General features: G+C 60.5%; 1 protein-coding gene across 1 annotated transcript in view; it reads right to left on the bottom strand.

Annotated features, from left to right (window-relative positions):
• Positions 1-3,161: 3,161 nt before the first annotated feature.
• The window catches only part of Kcnq2 (potassium voltage-gated channel subfamily Q member 2), a 43,882-nt gene continuing 20,650 nt past the window's right edge, over positions 3,162-26,393 (bottom strand). Inside the window, 8 exon segments of the mRNA XM_048811921.1 lie at positions 3,162-8,543; positions 8,546-8,849; positions 9,351-9,474; positions 12,363-12,470; positions 14,127-14,258; positions 14,589-14,697; positions 15,244-15,467; positions 23,765-23,794. Coding sequence (XP_048667878.1) covers positions 8,137-8,543; positions 8,546-8,849; positions 9,351-9,474; positions 12,363-12,470; positions 14,127-14,258; positions 14,589-14,697; positions 15,244-15,467; positions 23,765-23,794 — 1,438 coding nt within the window. The 3' untranslated portion in view covers positions 3,162-8,136.

The following is a 26,393-nucleotide window of genomic DNA, read 5'->3' as shown; positions in this document are numbered from 1 at the left end:
CCAGCGAGGAGGGGCCAGCCTGCAGGTCACAGCCTGGGGCCTTCTGCTCATCCCTGGGTTGACTCTGGCAAGGCTCCCCTGGAGGCCTCTTCTCCTCAAAGTCCCGTGTCTCCTGGAGGGCACACACCTGCTGCATGGTGCCTGACCCCACAGGGTTCCAAGGACCTGGTGGTACTCTGTGTCTGCCCAGGGACAGAGAGCCAAGACGCCACCCTGGCTCTTGGCTTCTGCCCGCACACGGCCTGGGCCCAGTCATCAAGCTTCTCAGACCTCAGTTTCCAGTTCCTTAACTGAGCAGATGGGTGCTGTGGCCTTTTCTACGACTCAGTGGTACTGCATCATGGCAGCTGCAGGAGGCCCGGTGGGCACAGAAGTCGACTGCAGGGCTGAGTGCGCAGGCGTGAGCCCAGGAAGCACAGGAGATGATCCCAGGACCGCTCAGCTGTGAGGGCGAGGGAGGCCTGGACCCTAGGCCTTCCTCCGTGCCCAGCCCGCATGGCCTGCGCGAATCCACATGTCCAGAGGTCTACAGCCCAGAGCTGGGCACGTGGTGGAGCAGGGCAGAGGGTCCACAAAGAGGACAGGGTCAAGGTGGATAGAGTATCCCAGGGCATGCAGTGGGAAGGAGTGGCCCATGGGAGAGAATAAGGTGCTGACCCCACATAGAATCTCTCAGCACCCCTGCCCACCTCCACTCCCATCCAACTGCACCCCAAACTGGTCCTACAAAAGAGGACTCCAGGAGTAGGAGCTGGGTCACCCCCGGGCTGCTCCAGAGCAGGAATGAGGCCTTCAGTGCTGAAAGGACGGCAGACCAGGTCAGCTCAGCTGCCCGCTGGCCTTCTCCAGGGATCTGAGCTGGGCCAGGAGGAAGTGAGGGACATAGGCTCCTGAGCTTCTGGAAGAAACCATCACCATTCCCCCGGGCAGCAGGGCCTCCAAGGTCACAGGACACCTCGATCCCTCCCCCAAGTTGGTCCCCACCCTTCTCCAGGCTGAAATCAAGGTACGGCTGAGGACAGGGCTGCCCCAGAGCTGCTGCTGCTACCGTCTGGAATCAGGCTGGCCTCACACGGTGCCCTCCGGGACCTGGCTCTTGATGAGGCAGGCTCCCTGCGTTGCACATTTATTGGCCTAGGTCCATTTGAGATTCTGAGGGTCCAGGTTCAAGACTGTCCTAAAGCCAGACAGGCTGACCCTGGCAGGTTTGGGCCACAGGAACCCCACATTGGGGGTCTGTGAGCCCGCGAGGCCCTGGGCGCCTCCTCTGGCCCCTGGCCCTGCTCCAGGTTCATCAGTGGTCAGGAGACGGGGCCCTGAGACTGATCTGTGTGGATGTCCACACCATGCCCACCTTGCTGAGCCAGGTTGAATACCAAGAAGCAGAAGGTCTTGGGAAGGCCAAAGCACGGCCTCTTTGCAGGGCAGGTCCTGAGGTCTGCTCTTGGGGGAGCCCCTCTGTAGGCAAGCACTGCCCCCTGGTGGGAATCCTGGGCATGGACTGAGCTCCAGAGGCCCTTCATCCCTGAAGAAGTTCAATGGGCAGGTGACTCCTCTGTCCCTCCTGCCCACTCCTGCCCTCCCAGATGCTCACAGGTGCCCGTAGACCCCATGTCCTCTTCAGCCTCAAGCACTTTGGAGGCATCTGCAAATGTTCTCTGTCATAAAGGGGCCCTGGGGACAAGTGCCAGAAATCTAGGTGAAATACGGGGTCACAGCAAGAAAGGGCAGCATGTTTGTGCAGACAGATACCCTCGGGCACCCAGGAGCATCCATGTTACCACGGAGCTCACATCTTAGGTCCACCAAAACCCAGAGGGCTTGACAGGGGCCACATAGGAGGGAGGGGCATGGCAGACAAGAGCACAGGAAGACTGGCCAACAGGCAGGAGGTGCCCGTGTGGACACAGGGTGGGCAGACAGGCCGAGGGGTGGGAGGTGCCTGAGCAGAGCATGGTTGCCTCACCCAGTGGTCCAGGCTCATTGCTGCCCTGAGAAGAGGGTCTCTGGGCCTTGATCCCCCAACATCACCCCTGCCCTGTTTGTTCCCAGTTGTCCAGCTCTGACACAACAAGCTGTGGCCTTTGTTCCCTATGGCTGCCTAAAAGAGACAGGGGACAGCAAAGTGTGACTGCCTGGTGGGGACCAGGGTCAGGAGGACCCAGGGACAGACCTAGAAACCCACAGGGGGCCAAAGCATGGTCAGCCCCAGGGGGCTTGCAGGATGCAGCTCCTGCCCTTCCCTACTGACCAGCTACGCCCTCTGTGTTCTGCTCAGTGGCAGGGGTGGCTGCTATGGTCCTACCTGACAGTGGTGGCATGGAGCAGGGAACTCTGTGCAGGCACCCTACAGCCTGACACATGGCTTTGCGGCCAAGTGCAGACCTGGGGCAGCAGGAGGCCTGGGCACCTCAGGAGACCAAGGTCAGCATAGGTCCTACCTCAAGCAGGGGGAAGATGTGGCCCCAACTGGAGGAAGAAATCCTTCAATTCTGCTCTGCTGAGATCTGCCAGCTGGCTGGCTAGCGTCCACCTCCAGGCCACGTGAGCCTGCTGTGTGCAGAGCCCTGGCTGGGGGACCACTGAGTCACAGGCTGCTGGAAGCCCCACCACGCTCCTTAGCCTCTTAGTAACAGACTGCAGCTTTGCAGGCACACGGTGCCTGTTGTAAAGAATGTTTTCTGGTCTTACAATATGTGACAAGTTCCAGCCGGTGGGATGTCAGCAAAAGTGGGAGGTCTCACTGCAGAATCACGTCCTACAGAATCTTCTGGACACAGAGAAGTGGGGCAAACAGCTCAAGAACTCAGAGGGGAGTGGACAAGACTGTCCTCCCACTGCATGTGGGACTGGATGGAGACAGGCAGTACAACTGGGATCCAGGTTATTCACCTGTGCTCCTCCAGGGCCCTGTGGGGTCTAGGTCACACAGGAAGGTTTTTAAAAGCAGCCCAGGAACAGGGAATGTCATGGTGACTCAGACCTCTGGCCTCCAGAATGCCAGGGAATAATAGCTTCTGGGTTTCACGCAACCTGGTGTGTGGCATTGGAAGGCAGCCCCAGGGCTTAGGGCCGAGGGCTGGGGAGAGGGCCTTCCTCCCAGCCACGTCCCAGCTCTCCAACCAGCAGCACAGGCAGGAGAACAAAGAGGCCACTCACAATCCAGGTTGAATCACTGCATTTATTAAGTGCACAGGCCCACTGGGCATCTGGACTTGGCCCCATGGCAGCAGAACTTTCCAGAACTGTCTATGTGCATCCCTGGCGTGGGATTCTGCACCCAGAGTCCCCTGGGCAAGCCTGAGCTGGCCCATTCATGTAACACAAGCATCAACCTGTCCGTGCTGAGTTGGCGTCTCGGCTAATCCGTTAGAAGACCAGTGCTTGTCCCCTGGTGTCTGTCCCTAGGAGATGGGGCACAAGCTCTAGTTTCGAGTGTGCAGCGGCAGCACATTCACAAACGAGCAGGGTGGAGGCCGCGGTCCATAGGTGCACGCAGTGGGCAGAGGTGCGCGTCAGCACAAAGGCATCATGAAGAATTCTTTGGAGCATGAACAAAAGTGCAAAGGCGGCCGATGGCGGGAGGGTGCGTGGGGAGCTGCAGCCACCCTGGCCAGACAGACTGCAGCGCATGGGTGCGGGCATGGGGTGCACCAGGCTGGCCTGGGCGGATGGCAGCAGCCAAAGGGACAGCCAACGCGAGCGCCTCTGCATGAGGCAACAGAGCGACCTCTGCTGCTCGTGACTGCCCCATGCTGCCTGACCCAGAGGCGGGGCCCAGGTATCCAAGCCTGACAGAGGCCAGGGGTCTGGGCTGACCTCAGTGAGTTTCTGTCAACAATGCTTTTAAGGCAACGACTTTGTGTAACCCAGTCCAAGTTAGATGTGCGGCGTTCAGCAATGGGCCCTCCTGCCCAGGAGACCCAGGAACCATCCCCTCCTCTCGGCACCAGACAGAGGGTCAGACACTGCAGAACTCTGGGGCAGGGCCACTGAGACTCAGCACCCTGGGTCTGCCAGGGTATAAGGCGAGCATCAAGTGCTCACTCAACCCTGCTGTGGGCACCAAGGTTGCAGAACTGCAAGGGCTTCACCTCCCACGGAGCACCTTCCCTCCGCTGCCCTATCCCTCACCCTCCTCTTCCTGAGCTGGTTCTTAGCCCCACCTCACCAGACAGCAAACCACGTCCCCCTTCATTCTGGCTCTGGGCACACAGAATGAACCACCCGTGTGCAGTTGGAGGAGCTCAAGTCTCAGAGAGGGGAGAGAAAGTGGGGTCTTGCCCTTGAGTAGGGAAGCCCCCCCCACCACCTCCCCTCCTTGGTGGTTCTGGGCCTCAGCTGGGGCCCAGGCAGAACCAGAGCAGCTGGCCTGGGACAGCCGCCCAGGGTCCCTGGGCAGCAGTTCTGGCCTGTGGACCCTGAGGCCATGCCCAGCCCTCTGTACCTCACAGCTCACCTCCCATACACAAGCAGGTAGCCCAGGAGGTTGGCACAGGACAGGCAGTCTGCACCATGGCTGAGGGTGCTGAGGGCCGTGCCAGGTCTGCCCCAGCCATGTGCACTGGGGCCCCACAGGGGCCATGGGCAGAGCCTCTCACTAGAAGCCAACCCGCCCTGCTGGGACACAAGATGACCCAGACCCTCTAAGTCTACTCTGAATGGGCTGTGCTGTCCACCCCCACCATGTTTGTTTTACACGGTTGTGACCATGGAGGGCAGCTGAAGTGTTATCTGCTGGTTGTGCAGGCCCAGATCCATCACAAATCCACAGCCTCCACTCTGCACACCACTTACAGCCGGGGTGGCCCAGACGCACCCCAGCGTTTCCAAAAGGCTTCCCAGCCCTCGGCCCATTTTGCCTTCAGGAAGCCTCGGGGACGATCCCCACCTAAATAGGTTTCCTTAGAACCTGGCGTGGCCCTGCCACCTTCCCTGCCTAGAGCCGGAGGTGGGGAGAAGGTGGCCTACCCTCCAGGTGTCCCAGCCACTGCAGATGAGGTGGACTTCGAAGTCTGTGACCAGGGGGACAGAAATGTCATGGTGGACATGCAATACCTGTTTGAGACAGGACCTGGGGTGACGAGGCCAAGCCATGTCTAAGAATGGCACAGGTGGCCAGCACAGCTAAGCTGGAACAGGTCTGGACACCAGAGAGTGCTGGAACCCCGGGTCCCCACCTGGCTTCCCTAGGCCTTCAGCAGGCCACAAGTGCTGGACAGCTGCCCAGCCAGCCAGGGAGAAGGCAGCATGGGGCCCTTAATGGGCTCAAGGTGGCCCCTCTGGCACTGGTCCAGGAGTCTTGGACAGTGGGAACCCCCACCTAGTGTTCAGCATTCTAGAACCTTCTGTGTAAAGTCATTAATTCCTGTGGCTCCCTCCCTGGGCAGCCTAAATCAGGAAAAGTCAAAGAGAAAAAGGCCAGAGACAAAGGGCAGCCCAAGTCAGAGTCGTGGTGGGTGTGTGCATGTGTCTGCACACGCGGACTGTGCGCTTACATGTGCATGTGTGTGAGCGTGTGTGGGCATGATTGTGTACTGGCCACATGTGGTTGTATATGTACATGTGCTGCCTGTGAATGTGCTTTATATGTATGTGTGACAGTGCACCTGCTGTGAGCTTGCACTTGTGTGCACATGTGAGTTTTGTGTGTCCATGTGAGTGCACATCTGCTGTGTGTGTGAAAGTGTGCATCTGGCGTGCATGGTCTGTGAGCATGCAGGAGAGTCTTATGCAGACCTGTATGTGTCAGTGGGCACGTGGGCACATGGGTATGCATGCTCTAACAATGTCTTGTCTCAGGAAACGTGTGCCACAGGGTGGCCACTGGCCCCAAGAAAGTGACACATTTCTCACACAAACCTCCAGCTTCCTTCTCTAAGGGTAGGACAGCTGCCCAGGGGCAGTGGACAGCTGTGCTGCTCAGGCCTGGGTCTGCAGGCCCAAGAAGGAGCTTCTACCTTTCATTGCCTAGAATGGGCCCCCAGACCATCCCACAGAGTCCAACACCTTCCCTTCCCCAGGGGCCAGACTGCATGGCCAGGACACCAACCCTCCTTCCTGATGCACAGTGGCCAACAGTGTAGCCTTTACTCCTCCTCTTGCAACCTAAGGAATGCCATCCTGCTGTCCTGCAGAGTGGCTGGGGCTTCTAGAGAGGCCACTGTCCGCCATACTCACCCTGCAGAGCCCCAGCCCTGGTACCTCAGGTGCCCACTGTGTCTGAGGCACACAGCATGCTGCCACAGGTAAGGCAGGAACAAACCTCCCTCAGGGAAAGAGTCCCCTCCTCCAGGTCCTGGGGCCTGCACAGGCTGAGAGCAGCCTGGGACCTTGGGCCCCAACAGGGAGTGGGCTAGGGTAGCGGTGTGGGACCTTGGGCCCCAGCAGGGAGTGGGCTAGGGCTGGCGGTGTGTTGGAGCTGGCTGACCTTGTCCTCCTGCCAGTGGACCCAGCTGGAACCTCCCTGTGCCACACCAAGGAGGACTCAGATCCTAGGCCTGACGTAGCCAGAGGGATTGGTGTTGGGTGGCCACCCACACTGGAAGGGACATTTCTCCCCACTGGAGGGCTCTCTGCCACATGATACCGTCCTTGAAAACCACAGTGCCATGTGGATCTGTCAGGAGAATGTGTCTGTGGCTCCTGACAGGCAGCCCATCCATGTGCCCCAGGTAGCTCCTGGGTGCCCTGGCAGGGGCACTGAGGCTGCAACAGCCACTAACCCACTGCTGATGACAGTTTCCCAAGGTCCCCGAGTGCCCAGGACCTCCAATGGCCAGGGGCATGTTACCCCCTAACCCTGCTTCAAAGTTCTTCCAGCCGGCAAGAGGGCTCCTTCCAGACAAGAGCTGGGGTGCTGCTGCTTCAGAGCACCCAGGCCCCATGATGCCATCGCCAGAATGCCAGAGGCTGCTAGGCCCAAGGCCACAGGACCAGAACATCCCCCTCTGCCTCCTGGTGGCTGGACATAGGCCCCTAAAGCTGAATACCCAGTGGGCCAAGGCACCCAGACAGGAGGGAGCAAGGTCCCTGCTCACTAGGGCCCAGGGAAGGGATGTCTCAACTCCCCAAACACTGGGAGGCCATAGCCAGGGACCCACCAGTGGAGAGTATGACTGGGGTGGCCAGCTGTAGTGGGAAGAACACACAGCAGCCATCTGCAGTGGGTGAGCCAGCTAACCAAAGGGCTTTCCTGCCCAGCGATGGCCCCAGCCAGCCCTGCCTTGGTGTGCTGGAGCACAGGTGCGGGACCAGCAGGGTGAATCCTGGCTAAGGACAGTGTGGGTTGCTCAAAGGGCTAGCCACAGCCTGGTGACCAGCACCCAGCCAGGGCAGTGAGGAGAAAGGACACATCATGGGGACTCACCCAGAACTCCTGTGGCTGGGAAGCTGTGGCTCCTGTGGGCTTGGGAGACCCCGGGTCAGGGCAGATCGAACTTTGAAATTCCCTATCCGAGGAGGCTGCAGGGTGGGCCTCTCAGGAGAGTCCAGAGTGACTGTGGGCTTGGTTTTTGTCCCCAAGGCCTCACTCCTTTCTCAGCTCCAGGCAAGGGGTCCTGAACTCCAACCAGCTCCCTTGGCAAGACCCACAGAGCTGGCAGGGGTCGGGGGATGCTGGCCGGCAGCTCTCCAGCCAGGCACCCAGGGGTGGGGGTCTTGCTCAGCTGTTCACACACAGGGGAACCCGGGGACAAGTGGTCAGGTGCCGGGACAGGCCATGCCCCGTGGCCTATCACACCCTCCTGAATCTGAAGCCCTCACTAGGCACCCACCAGAACTCAAGGCCACCACCGTCAGGGGCAAGTCTGCCCCAGCCACACCCTCCCTGGGCCCTGCTCCCAGCCCACACCCCCATGGCCATGCCCCCTTGGTCACTTGGCCCCCACTCACTAGCCGGGCCAGGTCTGTCCCTGCTGAGCAGCTTGTTGCTGCAGGGTGCTCCTTCAGCCCCTGGTTGGAAAAGAACTTTTGCAAAATGTCACTGCACCAGCCAAGGAGCCCTGCTGCCTGCACGGGTAAGTGGGCCTGATAGCCCCACAGGTGCCCCACAGCACACGTCACTCCAGAAGAGACCCCGCAGAGCTCACGCCCCCAAAAGGGACAGGCAGAGTGGCGTGGGTGGGTCCTGCGGCCTCACTTCCTGGGCCCGGCCCAGCCCACCTCGCCAAAGGGGCCCTCCCCCGTGGCAGAGCGCGGCGGGGGTCCGCAGGGCGTGCAGAGGTCCGAGTCTGTGTCGGACTCGCCCTCTGCAATGTAGGGCCTGACCTTGGCGCAGGGCGCCGCAGCCGCGTAACCGCCACTGAGGGCGTCCAGGTTCTCCCTGGACTGGGAGATGCTGAAGCCACTGAAGGAACGTTCCAGCTCCTCGTGGTCCACGGACGGGATGGAGATGGACGTGTCGCTGTCCCGCAGGGCGGCCTCGTGGGGCCTGCAGACCGCAGCGTCCTCCAGCCTCAGGAACTCGGTGCTGGCCCGGTTGCCCCCGCTGTAGGCGGACAGCGACCGCTCGTGGGCCGGCGGCGGCGGGATGCGCACCAGCAGCTGTGGTCCCCCACGGGGGAGGTGCCATGGCGCTGGTGGCTCTGCTGCTGCCACGAGGTGGACGGCGGGCATGGGGCGGGGGGCGCGCAGAAGTTCCTCTGGCCAGTGGAGCTGCTGGAGCGGACGACTTTGACGATGCAGCCCTGCTTCTCGACGTGCTCCCGGCTGTCCTCGGGGCTGTGGTATGGCGGCGCTGGCTCCGGCTCTTTCGCCCCGAAATAGGCCTCGGTCTCTGTGGGCGGGATGCCCATGCGCTGCGTGTAGATGCTCACCAGGAAGTCCAGCTTCTTCTCCATGGACAAGACCTGAAAGAGGGTGCTGCCGCTGGACCAGGCTTCCGGGGCCCAGGGCGGCTCCGGGACGTGGAGGGAGAGCCGGGAGGGGCGAGAGGGGGCGGCAGCTGCCCCTCCTTCAACCCGGACTCAGCAGCTGCGCCTCGGACCCCACCAGTCAGTTTGAGCCGGTGCTGAGGCCTACCTCCCAACAGACGAGGCCCGTGGGGGCAGGGTCGCAAGGCCAGAGGGAGGAAAGCCAGAGAGGTGTGACTTCTGACAGGTTCTACAGCAGAGTGACCCCTTCCCCCAGGGGATCCTCAAATGCAAATCCTGTCTCCCAGCTACCCCACCCAGGACATGGAGGAAAGAACATAGGCTCTGGGCACTTCTGACTTAAGTGCGGGCTCCAGAGATATTTGATTTGAAGAGCCGAGCCCCGCCCCGGACAGCAGAGGCCACACCCCCTCCTCCCCTCTCCGCCCCAGCCAACAAGGGTCCCGTACAGCAGAGGCCTCCTCCAGCCCCTCCCACCTGCTTCTCCACCTTGCCCAGGCGTCCCATCATGCTGGGGTCCTCTGGCAGCTCCGCCTCGGAAGGGCCCTTGGTGCGGTCCTTGTCCGTTATCGCCGGGCCACGCCCCACGATCTGGTCCACTCTACCGGGAACAGAGACCCGGCCCCCAAGCATGAGTTCAGGAGGATGTGGCTTGGCCCCTGCCCCTTCCACCCAGGTCAGCCCACAGCCCCCAGATCTGGGCTCCAGGCCCAACCCAGAGCTGACCAGGGGGCAGTAGGTGCCAGGACAGACGGACACTGGTGCCTCACGTTCTTGCCTGCCTTCTGACACCGTCAGGGTCCTGTTCCTATCCATTCCATTCCAGTGGGGTCTGGCACATTAAGAGGAGTAAAGTAAAGGAGCTTCCCCTGGGGCCAGTCCACCCCCAGCTCCTCTGCAGCAGAGTCCCCGTCCTCCCTCAGGCCCCCATCCCACCTGCCCACCCAGCTCCTCTCCTCCCTGGCCTGTGGCTTTTTGGCCTCCCAGCACACTGAGGCCCAGAAGTCAGGGAAGCTGGTGGGCATCCAGCCAGAGGTTGGGAGCATGGCATGATGTGCCCTTGCTCCAGAAGCCACAGCCATCCCACCCCTGAGCTTTACTCCTACATAATGTGCCACTGAGGCCCTTGACCCCAACAGGGTCTGACAGGGACAGTTAGATGTCTGCAGCAGGGACAACAAAAGCAGGAGGCGGTGAGGGCTGCAGCTCCATGCACCAGGACAAGGATAAAGGGAAGAGAGCCACACAACCAGAGGAGGGCTGGGACAAGCCGCCACCAACCAGTGTGTGTGTGTGTGTGTGTGTGTGAGAATGGGTGTGCCCATGCATGTGAGTGCATTGTACATGTGTGCACATTCATGGGTGTGCATGGGTATGAGTGCATTGTACATGTGCTCATACATCTATGTGCTCATGACTATGTGCCTGGGCATGTGTTCACAAGCATGTGTGTAGAGCCTATGCATGTGGGCATGTATGCATGTGAATGTATCTTACATGTGTCCACATGTGTGTGAGTGGGTGTGCACATGGACATGTATGCAAGTGAGAGTGTGTTGCATGTGTGTTCATATGCAGGATATGGAATTCAGCTGAGCTGGTTTTGAATGAGGCCCTAGGTCACTGATGCCATAAGAAGGGAAGGAGGCTCCTTTACCCTTGGAGACCAGCTCCTGTTGAACAGATCCACAGTGAGTCCTGCAGGGCTGGCAGGGGCTGGGGAGTAGGTGTGGGCCGAGAACTGCAGCTGTGGGACACCCACTCAGAAACCAAGATGCTATGCTGGCTGAGCCTACACTGGGCTAATGGCAGCTCAGGACAGGGTGACTGAGCAGGACCAACCCAGGCCAAGGCCACCAGCCCACCTAGCTCTGGACAGCAGCCTGTGCCCAGCTGCTTTCTGCAGGCAGGAATGCCCTGCTTGCCTCTCTGGAGCCGGGCATATTCCTTCTGTCACATGAAACAGAACAGGGCCAGACTTGCGGCAGCCAGATGCAGCCTCCTCATGCTCCACGGGCTTCATGCTAGACTCATGCACGAGGGGAGGGGGCCTCTGGCTCCAAGCAGACGCCATGGCAATGGAGGGGGCGGGCCCTGGTGTTCCAGTGTCACATAGTCCAGGCACAGATGCACAGCACTTTCACCCCGGCCACATGACGGGCTGCCTGCTTGGTGGGTCCCAACGGGAGCCTCAGCCCAGGGCTCAGCCTAGAACTGCTGCAGCGGCATCTGGGAGAGGGTCTTCCAAAGACCCTGAACCACCTTGCCACCTCCTCCTCTTGGGCTCAGCTGGGGAGTTGGACTCAGCCCCACATGCTCAACGCCCCTGGGGTGAACCTGGAGGTCCCTGGCTGCAATGGTCTGAGAGGTCTGAGGGCCAGAGGGCCTTCCTGGCTCACTGGTTGGACTCCCAGTCACCATCTCCTGCAGCAATGCCCAAGGGACAAGGCTTAAGTCTTAGAGAGCAGCCAAGCAGTGGACTCGGCAGGTACTGTCAGGGGCCACCCTGAGTCAGGATGCAGCAGACACAACCTTGCCTGCTCCCTGGGACTCACTCTCTCATGACCGGAGCTGCTGGGCTGAGAGGAAGCCCAGCACAATGAACCTCAACCTCCTAGGCAGCAACCCTGGCCAAGGGGGTAGACAGACGCTGTGCCTGTCAGTTCCGTCCAGATGCCCTGTTTGTCCTCTTGGCCTGCCCCAGGGGCTTCTCTCTCGCTGGCCTGTCTGACTTGCTGGAGTCAGAGGAAGCCAGAGGCCCTGAAGGTCTCACTGGACCCCTGAAGAGCCTGAGTGTGCCATCTGGCTGTTCCCTGACCTCCATTCTGCCTGTCAGATGGGGGGGCAGTCCTGCCATCTTCCTTATCACTATTAATGACCATGACCACAACTTGAAGTAACTCCAGAGCTCACTTGGAGCACCTGCCGTGGTGCCTGGCAGAGGCTTCCTCATTTTCTCCTCCTAACTGTGAGAGGCAGGCAGCAGAGTCTGCTGCTGTGCCTGAGAAGCAGCCCCAGCTGCTCAGAGCATACAGCCCAAGGGTGAGCCAGGTGTGTCCGGGGGTCGGCCCAGTCATAGGCAGGTATGGGGGCTGGACTCAGTCAGTGCCCAGGGAGACCAGGGAGGGCCTCAGCCTGGAGGGCATGTCTGCAGCCAGGCAAGGAAACACCTGTGTGGCCACTGATGTCCTCTGCTTCTGCCCAGGAGTCCCCCAGCCCCAGGTGGACCTCACAAGGACATCCACAGAGAGGAGCCCTGGTTGCCCCAAGTGGACTGCAGGGCACTGGGTAGTCCTGACTCCCTTCACTGCCCCTTGGGGCCCTTGTGAGAGACAGCCTTCCCCTGTGCAGGGCACTTGCAGGAACAGAAAGCCTGGATGTGCCCTCTGTCCTGAGGAAAGGACAGTATGCGGTGCCGCCGTCATGTGGCCTGGAGCGAAGGCACTGGCCGTTCACAAGACAGGTTGGGAAGAGATGAGGCGTCCTAACCTAGGTGAGTACTGGGGTGACTCTCTCGGAGGGGCCGTGGGTCCTTTGGTGGGGTACTTCTTGTGCCGGGGAGTTGAAGGGGGTGGGGGGCCCACAATCATATCTATCCTGGCAGCGTAAACAAGAAAAGAGACACCAGCAAAACGCATCGTCACGCAGCTCAAGAGGGGTCACTGGAAGCTCAGCAATGGGACAGCCCCACTCAGACCGTAGCGGTTTTCCTAGGAACCTGTGTGCCCAGCAGAAAGGGGCTGGCCGCACGCATGGCCCTTGGGCATGCTGAACAGGGCTCGCTCCAGGAGCTGGTCTGTGGGCAGCCCAGCCTCAGCAGGGAGCTCAGGTAGGTATGGAAATGGGTGCATGTGCTGGGAGCCAAATCCCAGAGAAGGTGCGGGGCTGCACAGCATGAATGGGGCATCACGGACGAGGGCCGTCCGGCTTCCCCAGGCCAACTGGTCTGTTTCTCAGACAGACAGGGAAGGAGAGGGGGAAAGGTGGATGGAAGGACCTGCTGAGCAGGCAGCTGACCAGGCAGTTGACCAGCATGGGCAGGAGAGGCACAGAGTCCCATCTGGCAGTTAGTCTGCTCTGGGAAGGCCAGGAGAGGCCCAGCCTAAGCCCGGCAGAGGAGGAGATGCCTCCCTGAACCCCATCTGGGGAGTAGCTTAAGGCCTGAGAGGCCCCACTGTCACCTGAAGCAGGAGAGGCCAAACCTCCCCATCAGAGCTTGCCATGGCCTCCGGGCTGCCCTTCACTGTCCAGACCCTCTCCATGTGAGCTGGACCCAACTGCACCTCCAGGCTGGAAGCAGCTACAGCCTCTGTTGGAAGCCGTGGATGGGGAGGACCCCACCAGTAGAGTCTGGGACCTCCTTCAGGAGAAACTCCTGCAGCATGTGGCTCCCTACAGGTGCCACCACATGTGTGGCCACACACGTGTGCATGTACTGGCTGTGAGCACCCTGGGGGGTGTAGGCTAGAGCACAGGCCAGAATGTGGACCTGTGTGCACATGTGCAGAGACCTGTGCATGTGTGTGCTCAGGCCCCCATTCATGCTGTGATGCATGGACATGGAATTCCAGGAATTGGCTAGCCTCTTCCCCACACGGACACCAGTGGGTGCCCAGCTACCACCAAGCCTAGATGCACTCAGGAAGTGGGGCAGCTCCGTTACAATGGGTGGACAATCACGTTCTGAAGAAGAGGGATGGCAGTGTGTGCTGCCTGGCAGAGTCATCTCTCCTAGGGAAACTCCATTCCCAACGCGTGCACATGTGTACACACGTGTATGCACCAATTCATCCGTGTGCATACACGGCACAGCACACAGGCACACGTGCACACACCCGCACATCACACACACATGCATGGGCACACACATGCACACACACATGCACCTACACATACACGTGTGCACCCTCATCCAGGGACCCTCACATGTGCACATTCACACACACATGCATGTGCACAGATATGCATGTGAGTGTGCATGTGCACGTGCGCACACACACACACACACACACAAAACTTGCCCACCACAGTGCAGGGAAGTCGGGGGAGAGAGGGGAGACAGAAAAATATTAGAGACAGACTGTGAAGACAGGGCAGAAAGCTGGCAGACGCCGGCGGTGGGAGGCCCACCTTAGCACTGCTCCTGCCCTGCACCCTCCCGGGCCGGCCCCCAGGGGCCCTCTAGCCAGCCCTGGGCTTTGGCCCAGAAGGCCCTTGAAGGTCCTGGGCTGGGAGGCAGGTGGGGGCTCTTGCCTGGACTGCAGGCTTTTGATGCGGGACAGCATATCCAGGTGTCCAGCAGAGTACTGCTCGATGACATCCATCACATCGTAGGGCCGCAGACTCTCCTTGAACTTCCGCTTGGACACCAGGAATCGCATGACACTGCAATGGCCAGGCAGAGCCATGAGCTCTGAACCAGAGAACAGGCTGGCCCCAGTGTCCACCAGCCTGTCACCCTCCCAGCACCTCTGCAACTGTGGGTGCTGGAGGCCGCTCACCAGCCACTTTAGTGCCCGGCATCACAGACAACCTTCGTCCACCTGGACCTGCCAGCTGAGCAGCTCCCGACCTCCTTGCCTCAGCCCCCACTGCACCTAGGCCGTGTCTGCACCACCCGCTTTGTGAACTCGGTGGCCAGGGCCCAGCACCAAAGGGGACGCCCAGCAGAGGGACTTCGCATGGGCACCAAGGGGGGTCATGCAGATCCCTCACCACACAGCTCGGATGCTGACTTTGAGGCCAGGGGTCAAGTCCTCGGTCACGAACTCACAGGTACAGCTCTTGTTGTCCTCCACTGCGTCCTCCCCAGGGAGACTTGCTTCTAGGTGGAAGGATGTGCAGATGTGAGTGGACATGGCCACCAGGCCCCTCACACTGCAGACCTGCCCATCATGCCTCTCTGCAGCCCTTCCTCTCCCACAGGTGTGAGGGCTTAAGAGGGCCTCCCTGGTACAGAGGCAGTTGACCACAGTGGCCCTTCCACACGCAGCACGTTGCCTAGCCACTAGGGGAACACGGCTCTGACACGAGACAGCATGGCTGCACCTGGGAACCTCGCTCAGGGGAGCAGCAGCCACCGTGGGTCAGGAGCTGCACGATCCCACAGGAGAGAAACCAAACACAGCAGGCAGTGGTGGCCAGGGCTGGGGAAGTGGAAGGAGACTGTGGGTGGGCATGGGGCCCTTTGCAGGGGTGATGGTGGCGAACCCCAGGGTTTGAAATGCCACTGAGCAGTGTGGTTAAAACAGCTCATTTTATGTGAACTTCCCCTGGGGTGGGGTGGGAACCTCCCTGCGGCAGAGCTGCATCGGTGCCCTACGACCGTGCTCAAGGCACTCCTAGCAGGCTCCCAGCCAGGCAGACCCACCTTCCGAGTTCTGCCGGGACGCAGCGCCCCTGATGCGGAAAGCCTGGCGTGCCCTGCTGCGATCGCCAAAGCTCCAGCTCTTGGGCACCTTGCTTGGACTGTCCTCAAGGCTCTGGTCAGCGCTGGGTGACCGTCGGACCGTCTGGGCCTGGGGAGACCCTTTCCCCTTGGCGGCCACGCCTCGGGGGCTGGAGAAGACACGGTCTTTCAAACTGACCTTCTGGCTGCTCCCATGAGAACCGACAGACAGACAGACAGACACAGAAAAACAGCAAGAGAAGTCACTCCGGAAAGAACATGGGCCATGTGTGCTCACGACCAGTGCTGTCCCACAAGACCAGAGAAGACTCAGGTCCAAAGAACAACCAACCACACCATGGTGAAGCCAGGGCGCGCAGGGAGGGGCCGCACAGGTATGGCCAGAGCGCCGTGCCAGGGAGTGGGGAGGTGTCCCCCCCCCCAGCTTACATCACTCAGCAACCACCCCCAAGTGCCAGAGCCTTCTGCACACTGTCCTGCCATCCCCTCAAGGTGACACCCAGAGTGGCCAGGCGCCCCAGGGAGGGGCTCGTCCCCGGGACCTTCAGTCTGCACCAGCCCTGCCTGCAGCTTTCCCACAGGCCCTCCCGACGCTCCCAGGAGCAGCCCTCCCTCTCTATATAGCCTGCTGGGGTCAGGGGCCAGGCTCCCGCAGATGCTTGTCCAGTCACCAGCCTTCCTGATGGACCCTGGCACACCTGGCCTCCTCTGAGTGCCTGCCCTATCTTCCCCAGCTCACGCCTGGACAACTACCATCTGCTCTGGGAAGATAGCTGGGACCAGGTGCCCCAGCTGGCCTTGGTATTCTCAGGCCTGCTCCCCCAAGCCGCAGCCCCAGGGCGGGCAGAGGCAGCTGCGAGGATATGAGGAAGTGGCCATTCCCAGAAAGTCCTTCCAGTCAGGCTGCTGTCTCCAGACTTGAAGGTCTTTGGGCCTCCCTAGACCTTGCATTTCTTGGTAACCATGGACACATGGCAGACACCCGTGTTCACGGGCTCCCACGTCCCCCAGGCAGCAGGAGACATGGATGTCCATGATAGGGCTGCTCCAGGCAGACAGGGCCTCCACTCTTCCTTCTCGGAACCATCGGGCCCTGGATCCAGGACAGGCCCTCCCTCCTTCTGCTGTGACTCTGCATCGCCCCAGAGGAGAGCAGGTCCTTGTGAATAGGACCTGCTCGTGCCAGCTATGGGGAGCCACAGGTTCCCAGGATGGCTTACAGCAGGGCCCTTGCTGAGCACAGCAATCAAGGAGGCCTGACGAAATTCAGAGGCCTCCAAGAGGAAGCCCCAATGCCCAGTGTCACTTGCTAGTGTCTCTGACTCCACCCCCATCACAGAGGCCCCAACTGCTACACATGGCCAGAGAGACACATGAAGCAGGCAGCAGAGGTAACCACCTTGGAGAAAAGACAGTCCCAGAGCCCAGTCCACCCAGCAGGGACACCGCAGATAGAGCCCATGTCCCCTCCCCAACCCACCCCTGGACAGCAGACAATCTCAAAGAACACCTGTGCCTGCTCAAGAGTCTCTAAGTAAGAGGCAGAGAAAGAAATCCCTGGGCCTGTGCCCTGGACAGAGAGCCCACTAAGGGCAGAGGGCCGGGTGGTCTTGAGGCATCCTGTGTCCCGTATCAGGAACCACTGGCATCTGGGTGCTCAAAACACTGGCCCTGAGTCTGCCTCTGTTTCCACTGAGGCCAACACAGAAGGGTAGGGCCCAGGACCCAGATGACCTTCTGGTCTCCAGCCCAAGAGAGACCCCCACTGGTCCAGGGAGAGCCAGATGCTGGAGCCATTTATAAATGACCATGCCAGGCTGAGGGGCCACAGGAGCACCAAAGCCCACTGGGCACCCAGACTTGTCCTCAGGAGGATTCTGGCTTCTGGAATGTTCTTCTGCCTCCTATGGGCGCCTCCTCCACATTCAACAAGCCACTTCAAGTGCAGGAAAACAGGCCCTCCAGGCCCCCTCTGGGCAGGCTCCAGGGCACGTGGGAAGCCAAGGTCTCGCTTCCTCTCCTCCCACTCCAGCCTAAGCAGTGATGGGCGGGGAAGGAACTGGCCCTTCCTCTCCAGTCACCACGTGAAGCGCGGTGCCCCACATCCTCCTGGGTTCCTGGGTCTTGAAGAGTCAGGAACGTGTGTGTCAAGGGTGCGCATCGGCTTCCTGCTTCCTCCGCGACGCGACGCACAGATCCCTCCGCCACCCAGACCACGCCTTGCCCAGAGAGGGGCTGCGCGGAGCTGCGGGAAGCGGGGCTGGGGGTGACGGCTGCAGGCCTCTCTAGGCAAAGACCCCAGCGCGACCTCCTTCCCACAGTCTCTTCCTCCCCGCCAAGTCAGAGCCAGCAGGCTCTCCAGACCCACGAAGGAAGGCAGAGCTCAGGGAAGGAAGGAGTCTCCCTCCCCAGCTCCCAGACTTGCTCCCACCTGAGGCCTGTGGGCGAGGTGCTGGAGGAAGGGACAGTGGGTTTGACACTTGGGGGACACTTGGTCCCCACCCAGCTTCCCTCAACTTGGGCAGGAGGGTAGCCAAGAGTCTTGAGACTCTGCCTCCCCTCCCAAGCCAGGACAAAGGAAGAGCTCCCTCCACCTGCCCTGCAAGACTGCCCACGGCCAGGGCCCCCTCTTGTGTCAAGGCTTGGTGCTTTGGCATTTACAGGGCAGGAAGAACCTGGGAGAGAGAACAAGGCCAGCCTGTCCCTGCCTGTCACCCTCTTCTTGGTGAGATTCAAGTGGGAACCAGTGGCAAGATGGCCCTTGTCTGGTCAGCACACAGGGGTCCAGCTCAGCAATGCAGTTAGCAGGCATCCACAGAGAACTACCCAGCCTGCATCTGGACAGATGATGCCCAGGGAGGGCAGGCGGCATTCTGTGAGAACACACACAGCAGGGCAGAGCTTGGCGGGGCTCCTGCTGCCCACACTTCCAAACCCTCCTGGTTCCCAAGCAGCCTGACTTCAGCCCCTGCCCCAAGGGTCCACCTGTGGCCAGAAGCGCTCTGGACACAGACACTCTGGGCAAGCAGGAGAGCTTCAGCCAGGGCGGAGCAGGCCGCCTCCCTCGGCAGCCCTTTCTGGGGCTGCTGCAGCCTCCCCCACAAGCGCCCACCTCCAGAACACACAGGCAGCAGAGGGGCCCTGTGGGGCAGGGTGGGGCGACCCTGCAGCCTCTCCCGGTGGAGAAGGATCCGGAGCATGCACGGATGCAGATGCACAAGCATGCTGCCCGGCACCGACCGACCTCATGCACAGGACAAGGTGCGCTCCCACCGGTGGGCACCTCACAGCTGCCTGCTGGTAGCTGGGCTGCACCAGCCAGGAAGGGGACGGGTAGGAGAGGAAGACCAGGGGCAAGGGGCCCCCAGAGCAAGCAGGACAGATGCCTTCACACACCCAACAGCAGACAGGGACAGGAAAGGTGTGGTCAAGGTGCAGGGAGGGGCCTTTCCACCGTCCTGTTTCCAGTCTGCCCTAACCCAGACCTGTAAGTCAGAAGGGGGAGCCAGGGCCTCTGCCTCTGGGGTGGGGTGTCACACAGTAGCTGCCTCCCCCAGCAGGGCGCTAAGGATGGGCCTCAGTGCCTAGTAGAGGTGCTAGACTGACCAGCCAGAGGAAACTCGCCCAGGGCAGGAACTGTTTCCAAGGCAACAACCCTCGGGCAGGGCGGGGTCAGTAAGGCGGAAGGAGGCGCCTGCACTCGCTCGGGGTCTGTGGCCCCAGGGAGCGGGCAGAATTGGGCGGGCGCCGGCCCGCTTGTCCGAACCTCTAATAAGCAGGGAGGGCAGGAGCGTGCAGCGGGGCACCAGTCCGTGCAGCATCGCGCGGTACCTAGAGTGTCCGGGGCAGCATCCACACAGGCACCCTCTGCACGGTCTGCCTTTACTGGAAATGAGGAGAGCAGAGTTAGTCCCGGGGGCGGCAACAGGACCCGGCGAGCAGGTACCCTGAGGCGCCCCGAGCACCCTGGGGCGGTTCTGGGCTCGCAGACCCCCAGCTGCAGGGGGGAGTTTGCGTCTGAGCAAGGAGAGCGAAAGGGATTTGCTTGCGAAAGTCTCCCGCAGCCTGGAAAAGAAAATAGTCCCCTATTTTTGGAGAAAAATAATTCGGGGTTTTTTTTTTCCTCCAAAAATACCTTTTCCTTCCAAAGCCAGAGTTTGAGCTCATGTCTTAAAAGATGTATTATTTTTTGCTATATTCATGCCAATAAAAAATAATACACGTGCTAAGATTTTGCAAAGAGCTGGTTCTGGATGGACACGATCCTGAAAGTGACCCCAGTGAAACATGCAGTCTAGGGAGGAAAAATGTGAGGTTCCCACAGGCCAGTCTGTCGCCCAGTTGGAAGTGGCCTCAGTTTACCCAGGAGGCAGTGGCTGCCCCTATCTGGAGGGAAGACAAGGAAAAGGGGACTCAGGGACACCTAGATTTAAAAGGACTTTCTTCACCGAGTCAGTTCATCTGGGACCTCACAAGTCGCCTCTGTGCTGAGGCCCTTTGCAGGCAGAGCTCTTGCAGCCTGCGGAGGGTCCTCAGTTCAACTTTCCCAACAACCTCCCCCATGCCCTTGGATTGATTTCTACAAACAAACGTTCAGGTGTTTAAATAAAAACGGAAACTATCCACGATTACAGAAATCCTTCCCTTTCTTCCAGGCCACTGCTTCCCCTTCACATCCAGGTCCCTCTGAGACAGCACCTTTGCACCTGGGGACCCCAGTGTTAACGACGGCCTCAAGTCAGAAGCGCACAAGCCCCAGGGGGAAAGCGCCCAGGCTTGTTCCCCTTTGCACATTTATTTAACACTGATGGTGGCCCTCTGTGTTGCCCATACACAACTCTCTCCACTTAGGCATGAAGGATGCAATTCACTAACTCGTAGGTAATTGGCTGGGGGCTTGCTCAAAGGGCACCTGCTGCCCAGACAGGCCAGGAGCCCTGGACCGTCTCCCAGCAAGACTCTGAGCAGGAGAGGCTTCTACCCAAGCCCTCACATGGGTTAGCTTCTAAGTAGAGAGGTGGCTTAGGCTCCCCAGTCACTCTGAGGGTGGAGGGCCATGGCTGGACTCCATGTGCTGGCCACCTGCTATAGGAGGATTGTCAGCAGAGCACCCAGTTATCTGGCCCCAGGTGGTACCCACAGTACCCCACCGCTCTCAGAAACCCTGCCAGCCTTCAGCACCAGTTGCACCCAAGCCTGCCAAGCAAGCAAAGCCCTGACCCCCTCTGCCCACTGTGGTCTTCAGGCCATAACACAAGGCTGCTGCCCAGGACCCTCAGGAGGCCTTTCCCACCCCATGGGGAAGGACGGCGAAGGAGGTTCCTGTTCCCAGCACCTCTGTAAGTCCCCAGTTCTGAGCCCTTGGGCACTTTGCACACCATGCACCTCCAGGCCCTGAGGCCCAGGGCTGGGGAGTGGAGAGTATGCTCAGCAGCTGCACACTCTGATGTTGTGGCCACTGAACACTGGGGACTCAGGAATTGTGCCCAGTGTCTTACACACAAGTCCCGTAAGACAGCATAGTCTGAGAGCCCAACAAGAGTGAGAGGAGGGGGTCCCCTCCTCAGGGCCTCAGCTCTCCTGAGTGATACCCCTGCTCGGTGGGGTGCTGAGGATCCCGACTCAGGCCAGAATGATGCTGTGCCCTCCCCCTGGGCCTGAGGATGGCACTGGCCCCCCATCAGTCAAGTGGGGCTTTGCCCATCAGACCTCCAGTCCATAGGCAGGAGCAGCAAGCAAGACCACGGGAGTTCTGGGGCACCCTGGGGGCAGAGATGCCCACAGACACCGGCCAGGACCAGACAGGACAGACATACACCACACACAGATGCCTCCACCTGGGAAGAAGGGGAGGCCCCCATGGCAAGGGGCAATGCTAGGGCACAGGGCTCCACAGGCATGGGGGCAGGAGGCAGTGAGGAAGGGGACAGGGCCACAGAGAATGGGGCAGAGCAGCACAGGCCAGGGCCCCCACCTGCCCTGGCTCCCGACCCCCACCCCCAACAACTCCAGCATAGTCTGGTGGGTCTCCTCAGGAGCCGAGGACCCCGAGAGATCAGGGGTGTGCCACCATCGCCAGGCTAAGCACCCTGGGCTACCTGGACCAGGACTGGAGAGCGTGGCTGATGCCGGCCCAGGTCCTGGCAGGCAGGAGCAGAGCGTGGCCCTCAGAGGGGCACGGACTCCCACAGCATGGCTGAGCCTGGGGCAGCAGAGATGTTGGGAGCCAAGCTCCCTGAGCATCTTGTGGGACAGGCGCCCCTGCTTGTCACCCAAGTAACAGGCTTCCTGAACACCTACAGTGTGCTGGCTGCTACAGGGAACTGTGGCTGCCCCAGGCAGGGGGATGGACACCACCCACCATTACCTGTCCAGCAGGAGGGCGTCCCGGGGAAGGGTGCATAGTCTTCACTGACAGACACTGTTCCTCATACCCACAGCGCCCAGGGGCCTTCCTGGTGCCTCCACCCGCAGGGAGCCAGGTGCAGCTGCTGAGACCCTGGGAGCGCTTCCCAACAGAGGAGCCCCCAGTCGACTGCCCCAACTGAGCACTTACCAGGGGCGTCGCAGGAGGGCTGTTCAGCAGGCGCTGCCCTCAGGGAAGGGCGTGGGGAGGCACAGGCAGGCAGGGACCACCGACAGGCGGGGAGACAGAGGAGTGGCGGGACAGGGAGCAGGGAGCCACGGAACATACCAGAGAGCCAGGGGCTCCGTGGGTCCTCACCTGGAGTCCTGCTTTCAGGGCCAGCACCTCATCCCAAAAGACAGAGCAGACGAGAAAGGGGCCCAGAAGGGCAGTGACAGTGATTAAAAGCACTTGGGGACAGCAAGATTTTCCAGATGGGGCGGGAGAGGGAGAGAAAGAGAGACAGGCTGAGACGGGGAGAGCCCAAGCCATGGCAACAAGCGGGAGGTGGGGTGCCCAGGAGGCCCCAGGCCAGTCGCTCCCCGCAAGGGTCAGCCTCAGCCTCCATGGCTGCGCAGGGCTCCCCCCTCCAGCCAATGCCCAGCCCCAGGGCCAGTGGAGGGCAGTGTGGGAGAGGCCAGCCACAGCCACAGTGAGAACGGTGCCCTCTGGACGGCAGCCCAACGTGAACGGGGTGCCCCTTCCTGTTTCACCCCCTTCTCGTCCCTGTTCTGTCAACAGTGCCAGCCACATACCAGCCAGCACCGACGGGGGCCGACCCTCCTCCCCTCTGGCTCCAAGGGCAGCTTTCTCGGCCTCTTTGGGGGCCGCTAGGGGTTGTTGTCAGCTGATATCAGGCAACAGTGTTGCCCGTCTTTCCAATTCAGGGCACCAGTGATTCTTCCCTCTTGTGGGGCTTAGAGGGTGAAGGGTCAGCTCCTTTTCCAGGGGACAGAGAGGAGGGGTTTGGCCCAGTCCTGCCTTTCCCCCACCAGAGCAGCTCCTGGACATCCAGCCAGCTGGCTCACCCTGTGGTCCAGGAGGGCATGAGGGGGCCAGGAGGTATCCATCCTAGTCACGGGGGCTGGGTGTCAGGTTTATTCTAAATGTGTGGACAGGACACTGAGTGTGGATGGGCCACTGGGTGGGGATAGGGCACTGCTGTGGAAGGGCCACTGGGTGGGGCTGAGGCACTGGGTGGGGACACACCCCGGCTCAGAGGAGCTCAGGAACGGGTGGACAGGGCACTGGGTGGGGACACACCCCGGCTCAGAGGAGCTGGGGACGTCACGGGGAGGCATGGTGGCTCCCGTGGTGTTCTGTGAAGTACTAGGAAACAGCAGCCAGTTCTGGCCTTTCTCCACCTCTGCAGCACTGGGCCCATGAGCCCTAACTTCCTGGCCAAATAGCCCCATAGTGGCCAGCGGAAGCCCAAAGGGAGGGAGCCAGGCTAAGCACCTGGATGGCCCCTTGGCTACCCTGACCTCAGCAAAGGAAACCCAGTGAGGTCAGGGTCTCCAGCGAGGAGGTGTGAGACGGGGAGAGAGCAGCCCAGCCCAGCCTCTGCAGGACAGGAGGAACTGACTCCCACTGGCTCCAGACTGTCCACAGAGAAAGGTCCTCCGCAAGGCTGGACTTGAAGGCCCTCCACCAGCTTCTGGCCTGGCTTCTCCTCCATGCCTGGTCTAGAGTGGCAGGAGGGGGCCACCCACTGTGAGTTTTCACCTGGGGCTCAGCTCAGACCAGCTGCAAATCTGGGCCGAGTGCTTGGAGGGAATAATCTATTAGAAAACCCTGCCTCAGGGTCCCCAGGAGGACTGGTAGGCTGGAGGCCCACCAGAGAAGCCCTTCAGGCCCACAGTGCTGCAGAGTACATCTGAAATACTGGGAGAGGGCTGTGAACAAGGGGTGACTCAGGGTGGGCCAGGACACTCAGTCACGTGGTCGCACACAAAAGCACACACAGGGTCCGCCCAGCAGCCCTTGCCCCAGGACACGCGGTGCACACAGAGGGAGCAAGGCCAGACGGTGCGCGCAGCAGACACGCCAGGCAGCTGGAGGCAGGAAGGCACTGACCTTGGAGAGGGCTCAGGCTGGGGCTCCTTCCTTCAAACAGAGAACAAGAGAGTTAGCAGTTGCTCACTCGGACTGGCCCCCACAGAGCACCTGTGGCCCAGAGTGGGGACCTGCACCCACCCAAGGGCCTCCCCCATGCCCCAGGCCCCATCCTCCCACAGGTTGGAGGCACAGAGATACTGCCCTCCTGAGAGTACCTGCCCTGCGAGACAGCAGTGCCTGGGGACCAGGGGAGGGTCAGAGGGAGCAGGGACCCCAAGGGGCCCGCCACCTTCCCACCCCAGAGCGCACTTCCACTGGGCATTCACAGATCTCAAAAAGAAAATGTTTGCGGAAGAAAGCTCCTAATGCCATTTTTCTTTCATGTCGTTTTCTAGCGGTGATGTGATGTGGCCAGTTGACCCCAGGTCCTGCTCCCAAGGCCCTCTTGCTCATGGTGGTTCAATTTGGGGTGGATGTTTCTGCTGGTAATGTGAGTTGTAAATAGAACGTTAGACCAGCGGCTCTGGTGTCCCTCCACTGAGCTCAGAGGCTCGGGGGTGACCCCTCAGAGCACTCAGGCCAGTCTCCTGCAGTACTGGGGCTCCTCTGTGCACTTCCAAGCACCCTACACAGCTGGTACAGATGCCACAGCCTGGGCCTAGCGAGCAGCTGCAAAGGAAGAGGGTGTGGCCAGGCTCCTGCCTGGCCAGGGGTCCTCAAGGAGGAGCCCAGAGCATCTTGGCAGGCCTTTGTACCCCAGGAACAACATGCCTCACAGGAGGCCCATCGTGGGGCATGCTAAAGCTCAGGTATCTGGAGCAGGCTGAGGGTGCTGGGCTCCACAGGCAGGCCCCAGCGCCCCAGCCAGGAGCTCAGGTCATCCTTCACTTCCTGAGGATACTGCCACAAATTGCCTCAAACCTGACTTTAAACAAGAGACATTTCCTCTCTTGGTCCGGAGGCCACCGACCCAAGGCCAAGGTGCCAGGGGCAGGGCACCTTCCCTGTGTGCAGGCGAGAAACCTTGCTGCCTCTTCCAGATCTGGGCCCTTTGTTCCTCGACTCCTGGCTTATCTCTCCGTCCCTGCCTCTGGCTCGCCCAGAGCTCTCTTCTGTGCCCTGTGTCTCCCGTCTTTCTGAAGGATAGCTATGCTTGAGCTGAGGCTCACTGGACAACCTCACCTCAAGACCCTTAACTGATGACCTCCACAAAGACCCTCCTCCAAGAGGAGTCACACTCACAAGCTCTGGGCCAGGATCCTACTGGGGGTGCTCCCAGAAGTCCCCATCCACCTAGGTCCTGAGTGCACTCGCCCCATACCCACCCTGAGGTCTCTGCTCAGTGCAGTGCCAACTCCCCATCTAAAATGTCATCTAAATGCCACTGGCATAGGGAGTCCCAAGTCTCAACTAAAACCACTTAAGCCACGAAGGTAAGGCTCCCGTGAGCCATCTGATGGCCGAATGAGGCTCCTGCTTAAAAGCTACAGTGGAGAGACAGCAAGAGCAGACATCTCGGTTCCAGAAGGAAGAAGTAACGGAGGTCCCTGCACCCAAGGTCAAAGTGTGACTGGTAATGTCCGGGCTTCGAGCTCTGAACAACCATCGGCTCCCCCAGCTCTGGGAGGTCCCTGTTCTGAAGGGCAGCTGGGGTTTGCAGCTGGGCAGCTGCAGCAGCCGCACTCCTGCCGGACGATCCAGCAGCCGGCAGCCTCTGTTCCTTTCATGGGTGCTGGCAGTGCTCCTGTGGCTCAAAGCCTCTGGCTCCTCTCAGGGCTGTAAGACAGGGCTCCTTCCTGGCTTCTGCTGAGGTGCTTCCGTGGGTCCACGAGCCACACGCCCACTCTCCTTGCAGGAGGTCCAGCCTCACCTGCGGGCTTTGCTCTGGGCAAGCTTCCCAGAGTGCCTCCTGATTTATGAGGCTTGCTCCCGGGACAGCTGGGAACTCCCAAATCTTCAGCCTCTTCAACTCCGTCTCTTCTGCAGCCTCACTGCTGTCAGCACAGAGCAGCCAGGCGGCACTTCCACATTTGGCTAGGAACCCTCTTTGGCCAAGTCCCCAAGTTCATCACTGATTCTGCTTCCACAGAAAAGAAGACCCAGCCACGCCTCTGCCACCCTGCAGTGAGAACCAGCTTTCCTGGGTTTGCAGGAACTCATCCTTTGCCCCCTCCCTTCTGAGCAGCACCACAAGCACCGCAGGCAGTCAGAATTCTGGCCACATCCATTTGTACGTCACCATATCCAAGTAAGTGCTCAATGACAGAAAGTTTCTCCTCCGTTGCTCACCAGAACCGCCTTCAGCACAGCTGCCACCCACCACCTTCAGGGAGCAGGGCCTGCTCTACTGCACCTAGGACCTCTTCCCCGTCACTTCAGAGCCCCCTGCCCCTCACCTGCTCCCTCTGCTGCACCTCAGAGCCCCCTGCTCCTCACCTATCCCCTGCACTGCACCTCAGAGCCCCCTGCCCCTCACCTGCCTGCTCTGGTGCACAGCAGAGCCCCCCAGGTTTGCTGGAGCTGCCATAACAGAATGCACAATGGTGGCTGAATATTGGAAGCCACCCTCTCATGCCTGCGAGGTTAGAAGCCTGACACTGAGGTTGGCAGCTGTACTCTCCAAAGAAGGCTCTGGGGGGGGGGGCCC

Source organism: Marmota marmota, unplaced genomic scaffold (genome assembly GCF_001458135.2).
Source record: "Marmota marmota marmota unplaced genomic scaffold, marMar, whole genome shotgun sequence".
Taxonomy (NCBI): Eukaryota; Metazoa; Chordata; class Mammalia; order Rodentia; family Sciuridae; genus Marmota; species Marmota marmota.
The sequence above is the reverse complement of the archived record's forward strand: the minus strand, read 5'-3'. Positions and strand labels throughout refer to the sequence as shown.